Below are 25,021 nucleotides of genomic sequence, written 5' to 3' on the forward strand. Positions count from 1 at the left end.
AAGGACAATTATTCCCACTTTAAAAATGAAAAGACTGGGAGTCAGCAAGATTAAGTATCATGTGCAAGGTAAAATAGCTGTCCAGTGGTGGCCCAGGATCTGAGTTTTCTCTCTTCAGTCTCCATGACTCTGCTGTCAGCACAGATTCAAGTTCATACTGTGTGCACAATGAAAACAGTGTTGGCCCCACTGAACTCTGCTTCAGTCAGAAGGCAAAGAGCACAAATGCTGCTCAGTGCCTGGCCCCACTCCTCAGACCAGAGTATGTTCAGAGGCTTTCAAAGAGAATTGTGAGGGATCTGAAAAGTATGCCACAGGTGGAATGATGAAAAGAACTATAGATGCTTAGTTTTAGAAAGTGGAGGCAATGGAGGCAGGCAAGTTATATTAGAATATTTCAAAGTTTTTATATAGAAAAGAGATAGTTTGTACCATTAAACTCATAAGGGACCAGTTGATAAAGATTAAAAACAGATTTTTAATGATAGAGCTAACACCAATGGCAGTAAGCTGCCTGTCATTACAGTCATCTAAGTGCACTTAATGAAGATCAGTCAGAAAAGAGATAGAACATATTTTTTAATGAGCTGCAGGTTCTCACCTATTGGTTCATTATACCTCACAATTCATTCAATCAAAGAACTGAGTCCCACCATTGGAAATATTAAATGCTTTCTTATTCTAAAGTAAGAAATTTTTAATTTTTAAGAAATTAAGGCATTTTGAAGACATTTGTACTGATATTTATCACTTATGGTAAATGTTTAAAACCTTAAGAACTGAAATAAAGTTGTTAGAAGAAAATTGTCTTTATATGAATATTAGAACCAATAACACTGAGTGTAAAATTTCAGCGTCATGTTAACATGTCTCTTAAAAGCACAAAAGTTGCAAGGAGGGGCTGGCCCAGCAGCTGAGTGGTTAAGTTCCTGCACTCCACTTCGGTGGCCCAGGGTTTCCCGGGTTCAGATCCTGGGCAGGGACCTAGAACCACTCATCAGGCCATGCTGAGGCGGCATCCCACATAGCACAACTAGAAGGACCCGCAATTAGAATATACAGCTATGTGCTGGGTGACTTGGGGAGAAGACAAAAGAGAAAAAAAAACGATTGGCAACAGATGTTAGCTCAGGTGTCAATCTTTTAAAAAAAGTTGCAAGGACGCATGTATAAGGAGATACAGCTAGAAGAGTAACAGGATAGATTATGAAGCCCCGTGACTACCACTCTAAGGAGTCGGATGTGCATTCCATCCAGCGTTTCGTTTATGAAGGTTACTTGTAGAACGGGAAATATTTTATTGATAATATTAAGTGAAAATATAAATTATATAACATATATGAATACAAACGTGTAACGACATATGCCCCTAAATTAAAATAAACCAAAATAATTTGTGAGGCATTGTTAAAGAGGTGTGTTTCTTTAGTTGTTAACTATATGTAAAAAAAAAAAAGAAAGTGTATGCAGAAAGGATTTGTAAATCTGTGCAACTCACCTGCAGCAATTGTTATTTAGCTGAAGTTAATGGAAAGAAAACATGTGCATGAGAGAAGTTTTCAAATCATTACAGTAAATCCCAATTACATTTTTTAAAATTTTATAATATTCAAAAGAAATATTTTAAAATTATTTTTATACTTCTATTTTCTCATTCTGATAAATATAACTCTCTTTGCTGCTTTTCACTAAAGCTTTAGAATGCCCTGAAATTTTTGCATCAGACTTCAGTATTTCTCTGGGTCTTCCCTTACTATTCATCATTAGTTTTGCTTTCTCAGGACAGCCTCAAAACACAGGGACTTTGCCTTTGTCAAAACATAATGGCAAACCATGGGGACGGTATTAAGCACTTTAATGAAAATGCAGCCAAGAATTAACAAAACATTGAACATTGAGCACGTTGGTTTAGGATTTTTGTGATTGCAAATCATGGGGATACACTTACCTTAGAGCACAAAACATACTTCTTTGAGTTATTCCTTAAGAAAAATACCCAGGAATGGAATTACATGGAAAGTTGATTATATTTTGTTTGTTATCCTCCTGATGCTCTATCCAATTTGTGAGTTTACTAGTTCCCATAGTAAAAAGTTATAAACAGTTAAATGTGCAAAATTAACAGAAGAGTAATTAAATTAAGGTCTGGCCAATCAATGCATTATCATGCAGATCTCAAAAACTCTATTTGTGAGGAATTATAATGTGATAATATTCTTATATTAAAAACTAAAGTAAATTATCAGTATTAAAAATTTATATGCAATGTTATAAAGCTATATTAAAATATATCCAATATTCCTGGCAATAAATTACCAAATTTATAGTAGTTGACTAGTGTGATAGTACCCAGATTGGAGAGGAATCTTCAAATTTTCTTGTTTTTCATTAGCATGGCTATATGATTTTTTTTAGAAACAAAATAAGCCATTTCTTAACTTATACTACTATTACAGACTTCCTATGCATTAATAATATCTTCACTGTCTTTCTTCTCTACCAGCCTGATTTCTCTGGACAGGGAACCTAAATTATATTTCTCTGTGGCTTCCCATAGCCTACTCACTTACCATTCACTCATTCATTTAACAAGTTTTTCTTCAGCACATTTTATTGTCAAGCACTAGTTATTTGTAATGTAGTGATAAAATGCACGGTTGTTGAGCAGAATATCTAGTTAATTACTCGGAAGAGTGAAATGTAAATGAACAAACAACAACAAAAACCATAACCCAGTATAAACAATGGCAATCTAGACATCTTCAAAGTGTGATGTCAACACAAAGGAAAGTTGACTGATTAACTCTCAGAAGTCAGAGAAGGCTTTAGAGAGAAATCAATCTGAAGGATCAGTAGGTCACCCAGGACGACAATGGTGGGAGTTCAAGTAGGAGAAAAATAGTCAAAAGCTAAAGAGAATAGAGTGTATTGAGGGACTCGAAGTGGTTCAGGAGGATTGATGAGTGCAATTGTTGCATGGAAATATCCTGAGAGAATGCAGAGAGACATATGCAAGGATATATCAGAAAGTGTGCACTGTGCTGTGTTAAAGAGGTTGGGTCTCATCTTGAAGGCTTGAGAAAGCACTGAAGGACTTAAAGTAATCCCTTTGGCATCACCTACTTTTTACTTCGGCAGAAGATCACTCTGGCAGATGTAATGCAAATTAGAAGGGGGTAGGAAGGAAGGTAAGTAAATAGATAAATAAAATGAAGAGGCCTTGACTAAAGCAGGGACACTAGGAATGGAAGTGAGGAGATGAAGAAATAAAATTTGGAACTAAATTATAGATAGACTGAATAGGATTTTAATAGATGTGGTACAAAGAGAGGATGAAGGTTAGGATGACTTCCACATCTCCGACATGAGAGATTGAGTGGATGGTGGTATAATTTCACAGATATAGAATGTAGGAAGATGGGCCCAAGAAAAGGATGAGTTCAGTATGGAGGAGGCTGAGTTTTGAATTATTTGTCAGATTTTCAACTAGAGACTTCAGATAGATAGTTGAAACTGTAGATCTGGACCTTTGGAGAGATATATGTCTAGGAGTCAAGATCAAAGAGATGTTTTAAAATAAATATTAGATAAGTAAAAGAATATAACTGAGATTTCAGAGAGTGACATTGAATCATTCTCATTTTATGCAAAAGAGGAAAGAGACAAAAAAAAAATCCTGTAGAGCACAAATTTATAGGCTGTGCAGAGGAAGAAATCACTGTGAATGAGTCTGAGGAATAGTCAGAAAATCAGGATTGTGTGGGACAAAAGTACAAAACAAATGAATATTTCCATATTCCTCAACAGGAACAATTTACAAAGGAGATGGTGGGAAACCACACCAGCGTGACAGAGTTCATCATTTTGGGGTTAACAAAGGACCCTACACTTTGTGCCATCTTCTTTGTGATATTTCTAGGAATCTACGTTGTCACCTTAGCAGGCAATATCAGCATAATTACTTTAATAAGAAGTTGTTCTCAGCTTCACACTCCCATGTACCTCTTCCTAAGCCATTTGGCTTTTGTGGACATCGGGTTTTCCACATCAATCACACCTCTAATGCTTGTAGGATTCCTTGGACATGGAATAGCCCTCCCTTTCGCTGGCTGTGAAGCCCAGCTCTGTTTTGGGGTCACATTTGGGACGGCCGAGTGCTTCTTACTGGCTGCCATGGCCTATGATCGCTATGTGGCCATCTACTCTCCCCTTTTCTACTCCACCCGCATGTCCCCCAGAATTTGCATTCTCTTTGTAGGTGCCTCCTATCTGGGTGGGTGTGTGAATGCTTGGACATTTACTAGCTGTCTTTTGAGCCTGTCTTTCTGTGGACCAAATCAAATAGATCACTTTTTCTGTGATTTCTCCCCTTTGTTGAAACTTGCCTGCTCGGATATCTCCATTATTCAAATTATCCCTTCTATTTCTTCTGGCTCCATCATTGTGGTTACAGTGTTTGTCATAGCTCTCTCTTACGTCTGCATCCTCATCACCATCCTGAAGATGCGCTCCACTGAAGGAAGACACAAGGCCTTCTCCACCTGCACGTCCCACCTCACTGCAGTTACTCTCTACTATGGAACTATCACCTTCATTTATGTCATGCCCAAGTCCGGCTACTCAACTGACCAGAACAAGGTGGTGTCTCTGTTCTACACAGTGGTGATCCCCATGTTGAACCCCCTCATCTACAGTCTGAGGAACAGAGATGTAAAGGAGGCTCTGAGAAAGACAATTGTCAGAATATATTCTTAGGATCCATTCTTAGCATTTCAGGTGACATAAAATTTTTGCTTACCAGCATCATACTTAGGACCTAGCCAATGCTGCTTATTGCTTAAATTAAAATTTTCTGCTAGTTCTCACTTTTATACATCTGTAAACTAATTGAGAAAAACCTTGAAATCAGTAATAATGATAGTAATAGTTATAAATATTGTTGAACACCTGTAGGTGCCAAACACTTTTTAAAATTTAATTTATTTAGCAAACAATAATTTGTACTTACTATGTCCCAGGCCTTATTCTAAGAGCATTACATATATAACTGGTATATTCCTCACAAAAACCCTATCAAGTAGTACTATTATTTCTTTTCAAAAATAAATCATCTGGGGTACAAAAACATTAAGTAGATTGTCTCAAATCATTCAGCTAGAAAGTTGTGGGACCAGTGTTCGAATCCAGAAAGTCTGGGTCCAAAACCACTATGTTTCTCCATTTCATTTTAACAGCAATCCCATGTTGCTGGTATTGTAGATTTTGGGCTTGTCACCATTACAATATGCCAAGAGATCTGCGAGGAATCACACCCACTCACGTATCAGGTAATAGACATACAAATTACTGTCCTGGCTGTGAACCATGAAGTGGTCTGTGAATAGGCTCTGGCCCTCTTGGCCACAGTCTGGGAACCCTGGAAGGTAAACCCATCAAACTCTGTCAGACTATAAATTTTAAAAGGGCCCTGTAACTGCTCCAGGCTGTCCTACACACAGCCTGCGCAAACAGTCCTGTGACACAGGGATCCTGAAGTAGATACTCCTGTCTGTACCCCATGAAATCCTGATGGGGCCCTATACTAGACGCCAGGCCCCTCTCAGCTGCAGTCGGCAAGCAGGCCTGCTGGCACAGGACCCAGGCTGGAGACCTTCCTCTCTGTACCCTGGGGATCCAGAAATGGCCATATGCTCATCTCCGGCCCCTTCCAACTGCAGTCCTTGAACGGTCCTGCTGACACAGAGACCAAACAGGAGACTCTTTCATCTGCACCCGTGGAGATCCTGTAAGGGCCCTATATTTGGCTCCAATACCATCAATACTGCAGCCCACCAGCAGACCTGTCAGCCTAGGGATACTCCTGTCTGCACTCCTGGAGATCTTCAAATGGCCAAATATTAGGCTTCAGCCCTTCCCAACCACGGTCCATGAGTGGTCCTACCAGCACAGGGAGTAAGCTGGAGATAGGCTATACTCATCTCCAGCCCCTTCAGCCATGATCAGGGATCATTCTAGGCCACACAGGGACCTGGTAGGAGAAATGCCCATCCACGTCTCCAGAACTAGACCTGAGGACCTCAGTCTTGGCTATGGAACCTGAAACTGTGGAACCTTGGGCTCAGTTCCAGCTCCTCTCAGCCACGGTCCAGGGCTAGTGGCATCCACCCAGGGGCCTAACCAGTGACCAGGAAGCAGCTTTCCCAAGGACCTGGCAGGAGCCACACTCATTCACACATCTCATAATAAGCCCATAATCTGAGGATCCAACTGTGGACTTTGAAGTGTACCCTTATCCCAGCACCACTCTGCTGAACAAGGTACTGGAGACAGCTGCATCCCCCCAGGCACCAGACAACACACACTCTCACCTGAGTCTCTGGTAATAAGCCTGCCAATGGTGGACCCCACCATAGGCTCAGAGACAAAGGGACTAGATCAAACTAAAAAACTTCTGCACAGCAAAGGAAACCATCAAAACAATGAAAAGGCAATCTACCAAATGGGAGAAAATATTTTCAACTCATACATCTGATAAGAGGTTAATATCCAAAATTTATAAAGAAATTATACAATTCAATAGCAAAGAAACAAACAACTAAATTAAAAACTGAGCAGAGGATCTGAATAGACATTTTTCCAAAGAAGACATACAAATGGCCAACAGGTACATGAAAAGATGCTCAGCATCACTAATCATCAGGTAAATGCAAATCAAAACCACAGTGAGATATCATTCACATCTGTTAGAAGGGTTGTCATCAAAAAGACAAGAAATAACAAGTGTTGGCAAGGACACGGAGAAAAGGGAACCCTCCTACAGTGTTGGTGGGAATGTAAATTGTTGCAGCCACTATGGAAAACAATATGAATTTACCTCAAAAAAATTAAAAACAGAACTACCATATGATCCAGCAATTCCACTTCTGGGTAGCTATCTGAAGAAAATGAAACACTAATTCAAAAAGATATTTGCACCTCTGTGTTTATTGCTGCATTATTTACAACAGTCAAGACATGGAAACAATCAAAGTGTCCATTGATGGATGACTGGATAAAGGAAATGTGGCATATATATACAATGGAATGCTATTCAGCCTTAAAAAAGGAACTCTTGACATTTGTGACAACAGGGATGGACCTTCAGGGTATTACGCTAAGTGAAATAAGTCAGATAAAGAAAGACAAATACTGTATGATTTCCCTTATATGTGTAATCTAAAAAAAAAATGAACAAAAAAATCTCCAAACTCGTAGATACAGAGAACAGATTGGTGGTTGCCAGAGGTGAGAGGTGGGGCATGGACAAAATAGATGAAGGTGATCAAAAGGTACAGACTTTCAATGATAAAATAAAGTCCTGGGTATGTATTGTACAGCTTGGTGACCATAGTTAAGAATACCATATTGTATATTTGAAAGCTGCTAAGAGAGTAGATCTGAAAAGTTTTCATCACAAGAAAAATAATTGGTAACTATGAGTGGTGATGGACATAACTAGACTTATTGCAATGATCATTTCACAATATATACAAATATCAAATCATCATGTTGTACAACTGAAACTCATATAATGTTATATGTCAATTATATCTCAATAAAAAACATTTCATTCCCATGTAGTCTTCCAGAAATTTGCCACATCCTCATCAAGAGTAGGAATCTATTTCTCTTTGATATAGGCTGGGCAGGAACTCTGGCTGCCTCAATGAATAGAGTGGATGCTAGTGAGATAGGGCATAAAAGGTGATACCGCATCTGCCTGACCCTTGAAAGATGTTTGTCTGTGGAACAGAGTCACCATGGCCATGCAGGGAGGCTGAATCCCCCGCTAAGGTTCAGAAAACAGCCAGCATCAATAATCAGACATGAGAGGAACTACAATTTCAATATCCCCTAATATCTCTAGTGAGCTTTGTCTGTATAAATAATAGAGGTTGTCTTTAAAGCCACTAAGTTTTGGAATGGTTTATTACACAATAGAAGATATCCAGTACAATTTAGGTAATGTATGTACAGATGCTTGCAGTAAAATTTTTTCAGCTAGACTCTATGTTTTAAAAATTTCATAATAGGATATTAGAAGAATGTTTTGAGTGGCAATGAGTCATTAGGAATTTCAGTTAGAGAGGATTTTCCTTTCAGCAAGGCCTTTTATAGCAATTGTCACATGCAAAAGCAATCACAACAATCATTCTCTGCTCCTTTTCTTTCATCAACCTTTCTTCTGACTGATTCCCTGGGCAGAAACCTATATGATAAGCCCTCACCCTAACCCTATAAATAGGGAAGAAGAGACCAATGGGACTTGGCAAATTTTCAGAGGTGTAAAATAAATGATATTGAGTACAAAGTAAATACACCTGGGGGAATCATCCACATTCAAAAATACATTTTGACAAATTGAATTTCAGTTACTTGATTTGCTATTCAGTTAAATAAGAACAAACTTTACTGAAAAATCACTGTGATATGTCAGAATAAAAACCGTTCTGTAGACCTCACAATGAGTTTTACGTCCACAGAGGACAATCCTCCTGATAGCTAATGGAAAGAAAGAAACTCTAAGTAGTGTCAAGGTGTAATGTTCTCGGGTGACCCCCAAACTCTCACTGGAATCCACATAGAACTGAGCTCCAGCCATGAGGAACAGAGAATCCACTACTCTATTTTCATAAGAGACTCCACAATTCAGACAGAGACGACTCACCGCAGGCATTCAAAGATCACAAGTGGCTTAAGAACTTGTTCTTAAATGACATGTATAAAGAACTGCAAAAAACTAAGGATGATTTGTGAGACTCCAACGTCTTCCTACAGCTTAATTTTTCATGGTTTTAAGAGGTCTGAATGTGCTTCTTCTCTGGTACAAGGTGGGAATTTTATATTTCTGTATACCATGTGTGTAGTGCTATAGCCACTAATAATCAAGTAGCTTTAAAAATTAACAGTCAGGGGCCAGCCCAGTGGCTGAATGGTTAAGTTCACATGCTGCATTTTGGTGGCTCGGGGTTCACCGGTTTGGATACTGGGCGTGGACCTACTCATCGCTCATCAAGCCATTCTGTGATGAGAAGAACTAGAATGACATAACTGGGATATACAACTATGTACTTGGGCTTTGGGGAGAAAAAAAAAATAAAAGGAAGATTGGCAATAGATGTTAGCTCAGGGCCAATCTTCCTCACCAGAAAAAGTGTAAAATAATTAACAATCAATTAGAATGTACTGATAAAACTAAGGGGACAATTAGACTTGAGATAAATACTGTTGTTGTTTCCTATTCCTGGCATATTTGGCCTACAAACAACAGAGAGGGGAGCTTAAAAACCCTGCAGATCTAGAATAGGATTGTAAACTCCAGATAACAGACAAATGCAGCAAGAAGTTAGGCAGCATAGATGAAGAAGAAGGTAAATTATGAAGTTACAGGCAAATTATAAGGAGGAAAGTATTGTTGAGCATCTGTTGTGGAAGATTTGTCTATAATTTTGTCATCTATAAATTTGTTTTCGGAAATGGGAATGGAAGTAGGAAGCACTGAGCACATACCCTGTGTTACGTTTATGTATGCAGCCATGTCACCACAGCAAACAGGTATTCATGTCCATTACAGATGAGAAAAATGATTATCACAGAGATTAAATTACTTGCTCATACCTGCGCAAAAGAGCGCAGCTGAGATTTGAACCCAGGCCTCTAATTTTGCTCCATCCCCTATCTTAATACACATTGGATGCCGTTGTAATTACAGGTCTAATGTAAAGCCCAGTTGACTTATACCATTGTATCAAAAGAACCAAGCAAAAAACGGCAAAGAAAAAATAGGGATAAATTCCTCATGCAATTTCCAGTTTTACCCATAATCTAAACTTGCAGGCATCACACTTCATGGCAACATTGTCACTGTAAAACATTAGCAATTTTGTTGTTTGTGTTTCTTCTTCGGCTAATCAATGTGACGATTTAATTTTATAATTATGCATTTGTGGTTTATAAGAGCCACAATAATTCCCTTGGTAGATCTAAAACAACCTTATGAGGAAATTGATATCTTTATTAAAACTGTATTTTTTTTAGAGCACTTTAAGGCTCACAGCAGAACTGTAGGAAGGTACAGGAAATACGTTTTTCACATATATGTAGGGAACTTGAGAAGCCAAATCTAACCTGAAAGAGCCTAAACCTCATGAACGTCTAATTTACATATATTTGGCCAAATTTGCTGATCAGAATTCACAACTACAACTCAATAAAATGTACCCTTTATTTAAATATTTAAAATAACAGTATCTTTGTAGGAAACAACATTAAAAAGCTGATCAATGCTGACTTTTATTCTGATTGGGTTGGAAGAAAGTTAACGCACTTTTCCAAAGACTTGGTGATAAATATGCGTCATTTCTCCACCTTCAGACATTGACCCATGAGCAGCAATTAAGTGGAGCTACCAGAACAATCCTCCAGTTCAGTCGGATAGGGAATGATGATTGATAAGGTAGACTAAGCTATCCCCAGGGTGCCCCTTTGGAGGTAGATTGATTTACAGTGGCCACTGTCCAAAGTTTTGGAACGGGAAAGGGACAAAAGAGTCAGCAAAGAGGCTTACAATCAAGAAGCGGCCTCAAATTCCTGAGGTCTTGTTGCCATCTCAAAGAAATTAGACATTTTAAGCCCAATAGATCTCCCTGCAAGAGTAGTAGTTTGTCAAAACTTGGAAATGGAGTTTCCAGGGATAGATATAATTGTCTCTTTCAGTCTACAGAAGTGGTACAACACAAGCATGGTGAATTTATCACAAAATGCTGGGCCACAAACATCTCCCACAGATTTTTCTCCTCAAGGACTGAGAAGGCTACAGGAAACAATGGGGAAAATGTTACATTGTCACATTCTCCATCACTAGTTCTCCTGAGTATTATGAGGACAGTAGAATTTATCATCAGTACAAATGGAAAAGGAAGTAACAGAATCATAGTGAGAGTTTCAAAACCTAGATGTGTCAATTTCTCCTGAAGCTTTTGGTTTTTCTTATTGGAAAGGTCTGGCAGAAAATGGAATGGGTGGGAGTGAGAATGTATAACTTTCTTTCGTTCCCAACTCCTCAATCCCACATCCCTATCTCCTTGCTGTCTTCCTTTCCTTCCCTGACAACAGCACCAGAAACTGAACTTCACATTGGATGGAAAGTTCTTGTGTTACTTTCATGCTGCCATCTCAGACACAGGTAGATATTTTAAGAACTGATAGAAATAAAAATATGACTAGGTAAAATATTATGAGGAACTTGAGTTAGTTTTTGTCAAGTCTGTGCTGCAAAGCAATCCTTTCTATCAGTATATCATTCAGAAACTATCCTGGAAGTTTTCCTGACAGCTCAAGATTTTATCAGGACATCAGAACAAGGATATGCCATCCTGGAATGGAGTGGTCTCTCCGTAACAATTTTGCTTCCAAGGTATGCCTGGAAAGAAGACATTCATTGAATAGCTCAACCCTTAATTTATTGTCAAGGATAGGACAACTGTACAAATTTCAACACTATAAATTTATTTATCATGTCTATTCATTGGTATGTTAGCCAAGCAGCCACTAAAATCTGGGGAACACATCTGAAGATATAATTACCTGCAAAAAAGTTTTGAAAGCCATTCAGAAAATTGTGCTTACTTCTCCAAAATTTGAAAAAAAAAGGAATTGATTTTATTGGTACTGTTAACATTTTGATCCCTTCCATGTGCCAGGCTATGATTAGACAACAAATAAACATTTTACAGATGATGTTTCTCATACTCCTGTAGGTGAAAACATAAGCACTTTTTTCATATTTCCCTCTTTATGAAGATTCTGACTTTCGATTAGAGAATGGATACCAAATGAGAAGGCTTCAAGAAGGTATACTCGCTTAACCTATGGCGTTTATACAGATTCTCTTACTAGAACCTTTCTCCTCATCACTCTGTGTCCTAACCTTGAATTAAAAGGAATTGGCTCCCTTTTCTCAGGCTCTCTCATTAAGAGTTGTCTTACACTTGTCCAGGTACCCTGATTAAAGTCCAGGTGGTATCAGTGCAGAAGGAGAATTTTGCATTATTTCAAAGTCCTGACCTCAAGCACCTTGGCACTTCTAGGGGAAAGATAACAAGCCAAACTGGAGGATGGGCAATCATATCACAGTGAGCATGTTCTCTCTTTGGGGATTTTCCAGTTTCTCAGACCTGCAGAGTCTCCTCCTTGTGGTGATGTTCTTCTCCTATGTGACCATCCTAGCTGCAAATGTGTCTATAATGGTGGCCATCAAACTCAGTTACCACCTTCACACCCCCATGTATTGTTTCCTGTGTGTCCTGTCCTTTTCTAGTATACCTGTATCACTATGGTAATCATCCCCTGCATGTTAGTGGACTTGCTTTCAGACAGCAAGACATTTTCTCTTCCGGAGGGTGCCACATGGAAGGTTTTCTTCTTGGGCATGGGAGGCATTAATTGTTTCATCATGGCTGCCATATCCTATGACCGTTACACTGCCATTCACAACCCACTGCACTACCCCATCTACATGACCTAAAAGATCTGCTTTCAGCTCATGATGGCCTCTTGTGTCACTGGGATTGTGATGTGTCTGGGCATTGTCCTCATGGTATTCAACTTGTCTTTTTGTGACTCCAACACTATCTGGCACTTTTTTTGTGACATTGCACCTGTGGTCCCTTTCCTGTGACTACACCTTTTGTCAGAAAATGGTTCTTCTTGCATTCACTACCTTTGTGTTTCTGGGCACCTTTGACATATGATTTCCTGTGTCTCCATTGTGTTCAAGTTACGAAGACTCCTTCTTCAAAGAGGAAGCGTATGGCCTTCTCAACTTGCTTCTCTCATCTCACTGTGATGTCCCTACATATGTATTTGCTGGATTTGTCTATTTGAAGCCCAAGGAAAGTAACTCATTCCATGTATACAGTGCTAACACTTCTGCTTAAGCCCATCATTTACAGTCTAAGAAACAAAGAAATGCAGATAAGGAAAGTACTAGGCAAGGTATGTATATTTTTTCCCCTCAGATGGTAAATAAAAGAGCCTAGGACATTTAAAAGATTTAAAGAGAATTCATAAATAAAAGTGGAAAAAGTGGAGTAATTCCAATAAAAACCATCACTTTGTGCACAAAGCAATTAAAGTGTATTCTAATTGCCTGATATACGCTACTCTCACTGTTCTACTACAAAGCCAGATACAGTGTTGATATATTTTAAAATGTATTACACATATACATGTATATATACAGATATATATGTCTACACACATGGACACACATTTTTGTAATAAACATATCAAAACATGTTTTGGAAGTCTGTATTTTTGTTATCTTGGTTGACTTTGGGAAGGAAAAGTTTGGTCTAAAAGGAAAAGAAGAAAAAATGAAAGGGAGAGAGAAAGAGAAGGAGAGGGAGAGTAGAGACAAAGATCACTAATTCACTTAATCAAAAAAGGAGAAAGTACACGAATTTGGAGTTGAAATAAAGGAAGGACCACAATACAGAGAAAATTTCAAAGAATTTTCAAAAATACTTTTTTCAATGTTATTCAAACAAATATGGAAACTAGATTGGAATGGAGGAATTTCTGGAAAAATTAACTTATTAAAGTGACCTAGAAGATAGAAACTTTGTAAAAATTGAGATAAATAGATATATAAAATTTGGTAAATTTAAGCTGTACAATGTGTTGATTTGATACATTTACATATTGAAATATGATTACCACTGTAGATTAGTTAACACATTTATCACTCACAAAATTATCATTTCTTTTTTGTTGTGAAAACAATTAAGATCTAGTCTCTTAGCAACTTTGAAGATTATAATACAGTACTGCTGACTATAATCACTAGGCTGTGCATTAAATCTCCAGAATTTATTTATCTACTAGTTGCAAGTATGTACCCTCAAACAACAGCACTCCAATTCCCCCAATCCCATCCCCTGGAAACGACCATTCTACTCTGTTTCTACAAGTTCAGCTTTTTTAGATTCCATATATAAGTGAGATTATACAGTATTTGTCTTCCTCTTTCTGACATCTCACTTGGCACAACGCCCTCAAGGTCCATCCATGGGGTCACAAATGACAGGATTTCCTTCTTCCTTGTGGCTGAATAATATTCCATTGTGTGTGTGTGTATGTATATATATATATATATACATACACACACACACATATACCGCATCTTCTTTTCCATTCATCCATTGACAGGCACTTAGGTGGTTTTCTTGTCTTGGCTATTGTGAATAATACTGCAATAAACATGAGAGTGCAGATATTTTTTCAGTATCCTGTTTTCATTCCCTTTGGGTGTATACCCAGGAGTGGGACTGCTGTATTAGGTAGTAGCTCTATTCTTATTTTTTGGAGGAATCTCCATACTGTTTTCCATGGTAGCTGAACTAATTTTCATTCCCAAATTGGGTTTCCTTTCCCCTATATCCTCACCAACACTTGTTATCTCTTGTCCTCTTGATGATAGCCATTCTAACAAGTGTGAAGAGATATTTCATTGTGGTTTTGATTTGCATTTTCCTGAAGATTAGTGATGTTGAGCACCTTTTCATGTACCTGCCGCCCATTTGTATGTATTCTTTGGGAAAATGTCTATTCAGATCCTCTGGCCATTAAAAAAGTTTTTTTTTTTGAGGAAGATTAGCCCTGAGCTAATGTCCACTACCAATCCTACTCTTTTTGCTAAGGAAGATTGGTCCTGAGCTAACATCCATGCCCATCTTCCTCTACTTTATATGTGGGATGCCTGCCACAGTATGGCTTGCTAAGCAGTGGGTAGGTCCTCACTCGGGATCCGAACCAGGGAACCCTGGACCACCAAAGTGGAACATGTGAACTTAACTGCTGCACCACTGGGCCAGCTCCCTCTTCCCATTTTTTAATTGGATTGTTGGGGTATTTTTATGTTAAGTTGTATGAGTTCTTTATATACTTTGGATATTAACCCCTTATCAGATACATGATTTGCAAATATTTCCCCCCATTTGGTATGTTGCCTTTACATTTTTTTTTATTGTTTCATTTTCTGTGCAAAAGCTTTTTAGTTTGTTGAAGTCCCACTTGCTTACTTTTGCTTTTGTTACTTGTGCTTTTGGTGTCATATCTAAAAAATCATTGCCAAGACCAATGTTAAGGAGATTGTCTTTAATCTATCTCAAACTAAATTTTGTGAGTGGTGTAAGATAGGGGTCTAGCTTCGTTTTTCTCCATGTGGTTATCCAGTTCTCTCAACACTATTTGTTGAAGATACTATTGTCCCCCCTATCAAGAGTTCTTGGCTCCCTTGTCAAATATTAGCTGACTGTATATGTTTGGGGTTATTTCTGGTCTCTTTAGTCTATTCCATACCAAAATCTAGTAATAATATAGAAAAATCTGTCTAAGAACTATTCTTCTCATTCCACAACAAACCATATGGCTAGAAGTTTTCATAATTAACTTCCCTAAGCTCTCAAAAAACAAATTATTCAAGTGCTGTTTAAATTGAGTTAGAACATTGATAAAGATAAACACCCTCCCAGCTCGTACAAGTGTGCATAGTACCCTGACAACTTCCAGTAGACAGGGTAGGATCAGAAACTCAGCTCCTGCATCCCCCTGGCCATAGCAGGTGGAATCTGTGACTAATACTACCACAAAAGTGCTGACAAAATAAGATTAGTTCACCAAACACCATAAGAAACTACAGCAACAATTCACATCAGGAGGAAAATGACAATTCTCCAGAAACCAAACATGAAGGCAAAGAAATTTACAATCTAAATGACAGAGAATGCAAAATAGCTGTCATAAACTCAATGAACTACAAGAAAACTCAGAAAGGCAGTTCAATGAGTTCAGGAATAAAATTAATGAGAAGTAATACTTTCTAAAAGAGATAGAAACTATAAAAAAACAAGAAGAAAATCTGGATATGAAGAACACTATTAGCGAAATAAAAAATAATCTAGAATCCTTAAAAAATACAGCTGATGCTATGGACAATAAAAACTAGTGAGTTAGAGGATAGAGATAGAGAAATACCACAGGTGGAGGAGGAAAGAGAACTAAGATTTTTAAAAAATGAAGGAATTCTTTGGGAAATATTCAACTCAATTAGGAAAAGCAACATAAGGATTAAGGTATCCCAGAGCAAGAAGAGAGGGAGAAAGGAGCAGAGAGTTTGTTCAAACAAATAATAGCTGAGAATTTCCCAAACCTTGGGAAGAAACCAGATTTACAAATGCATGAAGCCAATAGAATGCCTAATTACATCAATACTAAAAGATCTTCTCCAAGGCATATATTAGTAACACTGGCAAAAGTCAACAACAAAGAAAAATTATTAAGGGCAGCAAGGTGGAAGAAAATAACCTATATAAAACCACTATCAGGCTTTCAGCGGATTTCTCAGCAGAAACCTTACAGGTTAGGAGAGAATGGAATGACATATTCAAAATACTGAAAGACAAAAACTTTCAGCCAAGAATACTCTATCCAATGAAACTTTCCTTCAGATACAATGGAAAAATTAAAGCTTTCCCAGATAAACAAAAGCTGAGGGATTTTATCACCACTAAAACTCCCCTACAGGAAATGATTAAAGATGAACTCATATCAGAAACAAAAAGGCAAAGGTCTACAAAGCCTTGAGCAAGGAGATAAATAGGCAGACAAAATTAAAAAACTGAAGCTCTCTATCAGAACAGGGAAGAAAATACTCAATTATAACTTAAAAGATAAGGGCAGAAAAGCACTAAAAGTAACCATAAACGCTTAAACTTAGTCACAAACTCATGACACAAAACAGATAATTTATGGAAGAGGGAGGGCATAGAAACTGCTAGGCTAATGGAAATAAGAGGCTATAAGAAAATGGACTATTTCATCTACAAGATCTTTTCTGCAAACCTCGCAGTAACCACTAAACAAAACATTGGAGCAGATCCACAGTTCATAAAAAGAGAGGAAACTGAGAACACCTCCCCAGAAAACCTCTAAAATGAAATAGCAGTCAGAAACACAAAGGAAGAAAAGCAATGGAAACAGAACAACTTGAAAACAAGACACACAATGGCAGTATTAAGCCCTCATATGTCAATAATCAGTCTAAATATAAATAGATTGAATTCTCCAATAAAAAGACACATAGTAACTGGGTAGATTAAAAAACTACCAACAGTATGCTGCCTCTAGGAAACATCTCACCTTTAAAGACAAACATAGACACAGAGTGAAGGGATAGAAGACGATACTCCAAACTAATGGAAAACAAAAGAAAGCAGATGTCACCATACCAATATCAGACAAAGCAGACTTCAAGTTAAAAAAGACAATGAGAGGTAGTGTATAATGATAAAATGGACTTTCCTCTAGGAGGACAGAACATGTATGAATATATATGCACCTAACACAAGAGCACCAAAGTACATAAAGCAACTATTAACATACCTAAAGGGAGAAATTAAAAGCAACACAATAATAGCAGGGGACCTCAACACCCCACTTACATCCATGGGCAGATCATCCAGACAGGAAGTCAAGTAGGAAATAGTGGATTTATGAAACACTTGATCAGATAGACTTAATAGATATATAGAGAGCATTCTATCCAAAAACAGCAAAATACACATCCTTCTCAAGTGCACACAGATCATTCTCATAAACAGCCCATATGTTGGGAAACAAGATGAGCCTCAATAAATTCAAGAAGATTGAAATCATCTCAAGCGTCTTTTCTGACCACAATGCTTTGAAAGTGGAAATCAACTATAAGAAAAAACGGAAAGTCAGAAGTATGTGGAGATAAACAACATGCTACTGAGCAACCATTGGATCAATGAAGAAATCAAAAGAGAAATTTAAAAATAAATAGACAAATGAAGATGAAAACACAATCTACCAATTCTTATAGGATGCAACAAAAGCAGTCATAAGAAGGATATTCATAGTAATACAGGTCCACCTCAACAAACGGTAAAAATCTCAAATATGTAACCTTAAACTGCACCTGACAGAACTAGAAAAAGAAGAACAAAGTCCAAAGTCAGCAGAAGGAGAGAAATAATAAAAATCAGAACATAAATAAGTGAGATAGAGACTAGAAAAACAGTAGAAAAGGGGCTGGCCTGGTTGCATAGTGGTTAAGTTTGCACGTTCAGTGTAGGTGGCATGGGGTTCATGGGTTCAGATCCCGGGTGTGGACATACACATGACTCACCAAGCCATGTTGCAGAGGCATCCTACATAAAAACTAGAGGAGATTGGCACAGATACAGGCTCAGGGACAAGGTTCCCAAAGCCAAAAAAAAAAAAAAAGAGGAAGATTGCCAACAGATTTTAGCTCACAGCCAATATTCCTCACCAAAAAATACTCCAAAAGCATAAAAACAAAAACCTAGTAGAAAGGATTAATGAAACTAAGAGCTTTTTTGAGAAGATAAATAAAACTGACAAACCCTTAGCCAGATTCACCAAGAAAAAAAGAGAGAAGGCTCAAATTAATAAATAAAATTAGAAATGAAAGAGGAGAAATTACAACAGATACTACAGAAATACAAATGATTATAACAGACTACTGTGAAAAACTATATGCCAACAAATTGGATAACCTAGAAGAAATGCATAAAGTCTTAGACTCATACAACCTCCCAAAACTGAATGAAGAAGAAATAGAGAATCTGAATAGACCAATCACAAGTAAAGAGATTGACACAGTCATCAAAAACATCCCAAAAAACAAAATTACCAGGTAGCTTCTCTGGAGAATTCTACCAAACATTCAAAGAAGATTTAATATCTGTCTTTCTCAAACTATTCTAAAAAATGGAAGAAGACGGAACACTTCCTAACTCCTCCTATGATGCCAACATTACCCTGATACCAAAACCAGACAAGGACAACACAAAGAAGGAAAATTACAGGCCAATATCACTGATGAACATGGATGCAAAAATCTTCCACAAAATATTGGCAAAACAAATACAGCAATACATTAAAAGGATCATGCTCCATGATCAGGTGGGATTTATTCCATGGACTCAAGGGTGGTTCAACTTCCATAAATCAATCAGTGTGAGATACCACATTAACAAAATCAGGAATATGAATTACATGATCATCTCAGTAGATGCAGAAAAGGCATTTGACAAGATCCAACATCCGTTTAAGATAAAAACTCTGAATAAAATGGTTATAGAAGGAAAGTAGCTCAACATAATAAAGCCATATATGATAAACCCGCAGCCAAGATCATACTCCATGGTGAAAAACTGAAAGGCATCCCTCTAAGAACAGGAACAAGACAAATGTGCCCACTCTCACCACTCCTATTCAACATAGGCCTAGAGGTTTTGGCTAGGGCAATTAGACAAGAAAAAGAAATAAAAGGAATCCAAGTTGGAAAAGAGGAAGTGAAACTCTTGTTGTTTGCAGATGACATGATTCTAGATATAGAAAACCCTAAAGAATCCATCAGAAAACTATTAGAAATAATCAACAACTACAGCAAAGTGGCAGGGTAAAAAAGTCAACTTGCAAAAGTCAATTTCATTTCTATACACTAATAGTCAACTAGCAGAAAGAGAAGTCAAGAATACTATCCTATTTGCAATCCCAACAAAGGATAAAATATCTAGGAATAAACAGACACACAAATCAATGGAACAGAATTGAAAGCCCAGAAATGAAACCACACCTTTATGGACAGTTAATGTTTGACAAAGGAGCCAAGAACATACAATAGAGGAAGGAAATTCTCTTCAATAAATGGTGTTGGGAAATTGGACAGTCATATGGAAAAGAATGAAAGTAAACCATTATTTTGCACCAGACACAAAAATTAACTCAAAATGGATTAAAAACTTGAATGTAAGACCTGAAATCATAAAACTCCTAGAAGGAAATACAGGCAGTACACTCTTTGACCTTGGTCTTAGCAGCATCTTTTCAAATACCATGTTTACTTGGGCATGGGAAACAAAGGAAAAAATAACAAATGGGACTACATCAGATTAAAAAATCTTCTGCAAGTCAAAGGAAACCGTGAACAAAACAAAAAAAACAACCCACGAATTGGGTGAATATATTTGCAAATCGAATATCTGAAAAGGGGTTAATTTCCAAAATATATAAAGAACTCATACAACTCAACAACAAAAAAGCAAACAATTCAATTAAAACATGGGCAGAGAATACGAACAGACATTTTCCCAAAGAAGATATACAGATGGCTGACAGACACATGAAAAGATGTTCAACATCACTAATTATTAGGCAAATGCAAATAAAATCTACAATGAGATATCACCTTACACCAGTCAGAATGGCTATAATTACCCAGACAAAAACCAATAACTATTGGAGAGGATGTGGAGAAAAGGGAACCCTCATACACTTCTCTTGGGAATGCAACTTGGTGCAGCCACTGTTGAAAACAGTATGGCTATTTCTCAAAAAATTAAAAATAGAAATACCACATGATCCAGCTATCCTACTACTGGGTATTTATCCAAAGAACTCGAAATCAATGATCCAAAGAGATTTCTGCACCCATATGTTCACTCCAGCATTATTCACAATAGCCATGATATGGAAGCAACCCAAGTGCCCTTGTATGGATGAGTGGATAAAGAAGACGTGGTATATATATATACAATGGAATACTACTCAACCATAAAGAAGACAAAATCGTCCCATTTGCAATGACATGGATGATACTTGAGGGTATGGTGTTAAGCACAATAAGCCAGACAGAGAAAGAAAAATATTGCATGATTTTACTCATATGTCGAAGATAAACAAATACATTGATAAAGAGAATGGATTAGTGGTTACCACAGGGGAAAAGGGCTGAGGGTGGGAAAACAGCTAAAGAGCCAAGTATGTACAGTGACAGACAAAAATTACACTACTGGTGGTGAGCACAATGAAGTCTATTCAGAAATGGACAAATAGTAATGTACACCTGAAATTACACAATGTTATAAACCATTATAATCTCAATAAAATTATTAGGGAAAAAAACTTTGGAAAAGCCCCGCAAAGAAAGAAGAATCTCAAGAGAGGAAGCATGGAGTTGTGCTGGAGTGAATGCAGCTAAGGAGAGCTTCCGAAAAGCATGCAGCTGGGATTCTTAACACAGCTTCATTGATTAGAGATGGTGTCAGAGCCCATTGGGTCTCCAGGTCTCTCTTTGTTTAATGTTGAATTATAATTTGGCTAGAAGTTCTCTGACTGCCCATTTCATAAACTTCATCATTCCATTTTCACAAATATTCCCTGATAAGCACTAAATCCTCAATGTCCTCATATAATTTTTTAAACTTTTTCATTTCATCGATTATTTTGAGGCTCAATTTTGCACCATATCTAAGTCTTTTACATCTACATCAAGGTCCAATTCTCTAAAGGCTAAAGACCAGAGCCATGAAGAAAATGAAACTCTTGGAAGCACTCTGGTGTTTCATTTATTAATTTTATATATAAAGAAGATCATACTGTTTTGGAAGAAAAATTTTAGAATCATTTTGTTAGCTATCTTTTACACTGAAATAAAAGTTTTATATATTATAGATTTGTACTAATTTACAGTAAGTCTCTGATACTTGCTGCAACAAATTGAGTGTATTTAATTAAGTGAAAAATATGTACATTGAAACAGATATTAAGTTATACCCAGCCATTCTTTTCAAGTCACAACACTGCAATTTTAGAATCATAAAAATATATTTTTATCCCCCAGCCCCCCAAAATCTTGAGTACAACATGTATCTTGAAAAACTATAAATTTCATTTTCAGCAGTTTCAAAATATATGGTGATTTACAATGACGGGTGAAGATGTCTGAATAGAACTGGAGCTAAGCTGACTCTGGAGATCAGAGAACTTATACAAGGAATAAATGAAACTTAAGAATTTCTTGTTTGGTTTGGAGGGCAATGAAATTCCAATGTTCAGTAGGTGGGGATCATCAGTAGCCATTGTTATATATTTTCACACACACACAAAAATTTTGTATTGTTCCAAGGACTAAATGGTAGCCAGAATTCATAGTTCACTGCCGTTGATATCTGCTTTCTCCATCTTCTTTCCCTGCTTCTCAATTTGTCTCCTCTCTTGGCATGGGGCTTGTTTATATGTCTTGTCCCTACAAGACTGTGATATTCTCAGGGTAGGAAAATGGGAAAGCAGAAAGTTAGGTGGCAATGGAGTTGGAAGAAAATAGGAAAACAAGAACAGAAGAAAGAAGGAAGTGGGAGGGAAGGAAGAAGCCAGGAAAGATCCAAAAATAAATGTGGAGAGGAAGAAAAGAGAGATATCCATTGTTGACACCCTAATTCTCACAGTGCTATTTGGCCCACATCCAGGATATTTGCCCTGTTTGTCACTTCTCAGACCTCAGGCTAAGTTCGCATGATTATAATTACCAAATTTAATCTTTACATCGAATCTACAGGTTCTGCACCTGGGCAGAAGTGAGAGGCCCACGGTGACCATGACTCCTCCCCTCCTGGGGCAGGGCACCTGGGTCAGGAATTATTGCTATTATTCCTGCTTTACAGATAAGGAAATTAAGGCACAAGAGGTAAAACCGTTTGCCCAATTTAGAACAGTGAATAACTGGAGGAGCCATAAATTTAGCTACTCTAAATGCTAGTCTCTGTACAGAACATTCTGACCCAGTGCCCAGTTCCCACAATGACTTTCCCCCAATATCTTTCATGACTTCTAGCCAAGGGGATGATAGTCTATGTATAAAGTGTCCTGGTTCTTGTACAGAGAATTTTGAGAATTGGTACTTAGAAAAATTAATAACAATTTAATGGTAATTTTATATCAGTTGGCTCTAATAATACAATAAAAGAGGGATGGAGGAAAGAAAGAAGGATGGATGAGAGAAGAAACCCAGGAAGGAGAGAAGATAAATATGAAGAAGAAGAAAAGAATCCTGTGTGATTTACTACATGAGGTGAGGGATATGTTAACTAACTTGATTGTGGTGAGCATTTCATAATGAATATGTATATGAAAACATGAAGCTGTAAACATTAAATATATACAATTCCTATTTCTTAACTATACCTGAATAAAGTTGAAAAAAAGTCATAGAGGAAACTTGAAACTATGGATAATTTAAATTTCATCCAGAGACTATTTATTTTTGGCCCTGGCAGGTATTCAGGATCGGGTAGAACAACGTATCTAAAATGATATTGAGATTATTGAACTTCAGGTTTTAATCTTTGTGATGACTGAACTAATTCCTGCTTGCCCCTGCTCTCTGAGTGTGTTTCACTTCAGGTCTTCCAATTGGAAGCATAGGTGTTTTTACTAGGGCCTTCCCTCCATGCTTGAGCCTGAACCACAATTTTTATTTCCCAGCCTCATACAGCTTTAAAAATCTCTATTTTATCAGCAACGAATCTGGGTTATCTGCTTTTTAGCCTCTCAGACACTACTTTTCATTTAGCAAATTCCTCAAGGTGAAAAATCATAGAAAATGGTGGGCTCCTGATGTGCGCTTTTTCTGCTCTCCAGGATTCTGGACCCTCAAGTAATCTTTGCCTTTGGAGCTCTTCTATGACTTCAACACTTTTAATGAGGACACTGTCCATTCCTCCCCCAAAGAGATCTCTTCCAGCTCACACTTGTTCAACTTTCAGCAATGACTTCCCTTGGTTAGAATTGCCTTCTCCCTGTGATTCTTATTTACAAGCATTTATTGAGCAACTAATGCGCTAAACTGTATGGATAGATACATTGTGACTCTAATCTGGTTCCTACCCCAAGGACCTCACTGGATGAGTGCTATAGTAGATAAAAGCAGGAATGGCTTCTCACAACACCGTCGTGCCTACGCCTTCCTCAGCTTGGCCCTCCTTTTGAAGTACACTTTTTGTTTTGAAATAATAGTCAATTCACATGCAGTTTTAGGAAATAATACAGAGTTCTTGTGTATCAATGTCTCCTAATGCGAACATCTTGTGAAATTATAGCACACTATTACAACTAGGATATTGACATTGATATAATCCAATGATTTTATTCAGATCTCCCATTGTAATACTCTCATTTGTGTATGAATGTATTTAATTCTAAAAAATTTTGTCACTCGTGGCTGGCCCCATGGCTGAGTGGTTAAGTTCGCGCGCTCCGCTGCAGGCGGCCCAGTGTTTTGTCGGTTCGAATCCTGGGTGCAGACATGGCACTGCTCATCAAACCACGCTGAGGTAGCGTCCCATATGCCACAACTAGAAGGACCCACAACGAAGAATATACAACTATGTACAGGGGGGCTTTGGGGAGAAAAAGGAAAAAAAAATAAAATCTTAGAAAAAAAAAATTTTGTCACTTGTATATGTTGTTGTATCAGCCACTACAGTAAAGATACAGAACACTCCATCATCACAAGCTTCCATTATGTTGGCCTTTTATTATCATATCTACCTCCATCTCCTTCCCTGCCATCCCATGACTCTGGCCCAGTCGTTCACCCCTAGCAACCACTAATCTCTCCTCCAGTTCTAAAATTTTGTCATTTTTTTTTTTGAGGAAGATTAGCCCTGAGCTAACATCTGCTGCCAATCCTCCTCTTCTTGCTGAGGAAGACTGGCCCTGAGCTAACATCCGTGCCCATCTTCCTCTACTTTATATGTGGGATGCCTACCACAGCATGGCTTGCCAAGCTGTGCCATGTCTGCACCCGGGATCCGAACCAGAAAACCCCAGACATCGAAGTGGAACGTGCGAACTTAACCACTGTGCCACCAGGTCAGCCCCCTAAAATTTTGTCTTTTTAAAAATGTTACATAAATGGAATCATACAGTATGTAACCTTGTGGGATTGGCTTTTTCCGGTCAATATAATTCCCTGAAGATTCATCAAGGTCATTGTGCATATCTATAGTTCATTTCTTTTTTATTACTGAATGGCCTTTCATGGTATAGCTATAACACAGTTTATCTCACTAAAAACTCATTGAAGGGC

General features: G+C 37.7%; 1 protein-coding gene and 1 pseudogene across 1 annotated transcript; both read left to right on the forward strand.

The window, feature by feature from the left end:
• Positions 1 to 3,825: 3,825 nt before the first annotated feature.
• On the forward strand, positions 3,826 to 4,755 carry LOC103547549 (olfactory receptor 5P1-like). Its single transcript, XM_008514805.2, has one exon. It carries the CDS (start codon positions 3,826 to 3,828, stop codon positions 4,753 to 4,755), a length of 930 nt encoding a protein of 309 aa, XP_008513027.2.
• Positions 4,756 to 12,155: 7,400 nt separating this feature from the next.
• Positions 12,156 to 23,775, forward strand: LOC103547542 (olfactory receptor 10T2-like; annotated as a pseudogene).
• The last annotated feature ends 1,246 nt before the right edge of the window (positions 23,776 to 25,021 follow it).

The sequence above is a fragment of the Equus przewalskii genome, chromosome 6, assembly GCF_037783145.1.
Source record: "Equus przewalskii isolate Varuska chromosome 6, EquPr2, whole genome shotgun sequence".
NCBI lineage: Eukaryota > Metazoa > Chordata > Mammalia > Perissodactyla > Equidae > Equus > Equus przewalskii.

Coding starts and splice junctions, on each gene's coding strand:
- LOC103547549 (XM_008514805.2), top strand. CDS start 3,826: ATGGTGGGAAACCACACCAGCGTGACAGAGTTCATCATTTTGGGGTTA.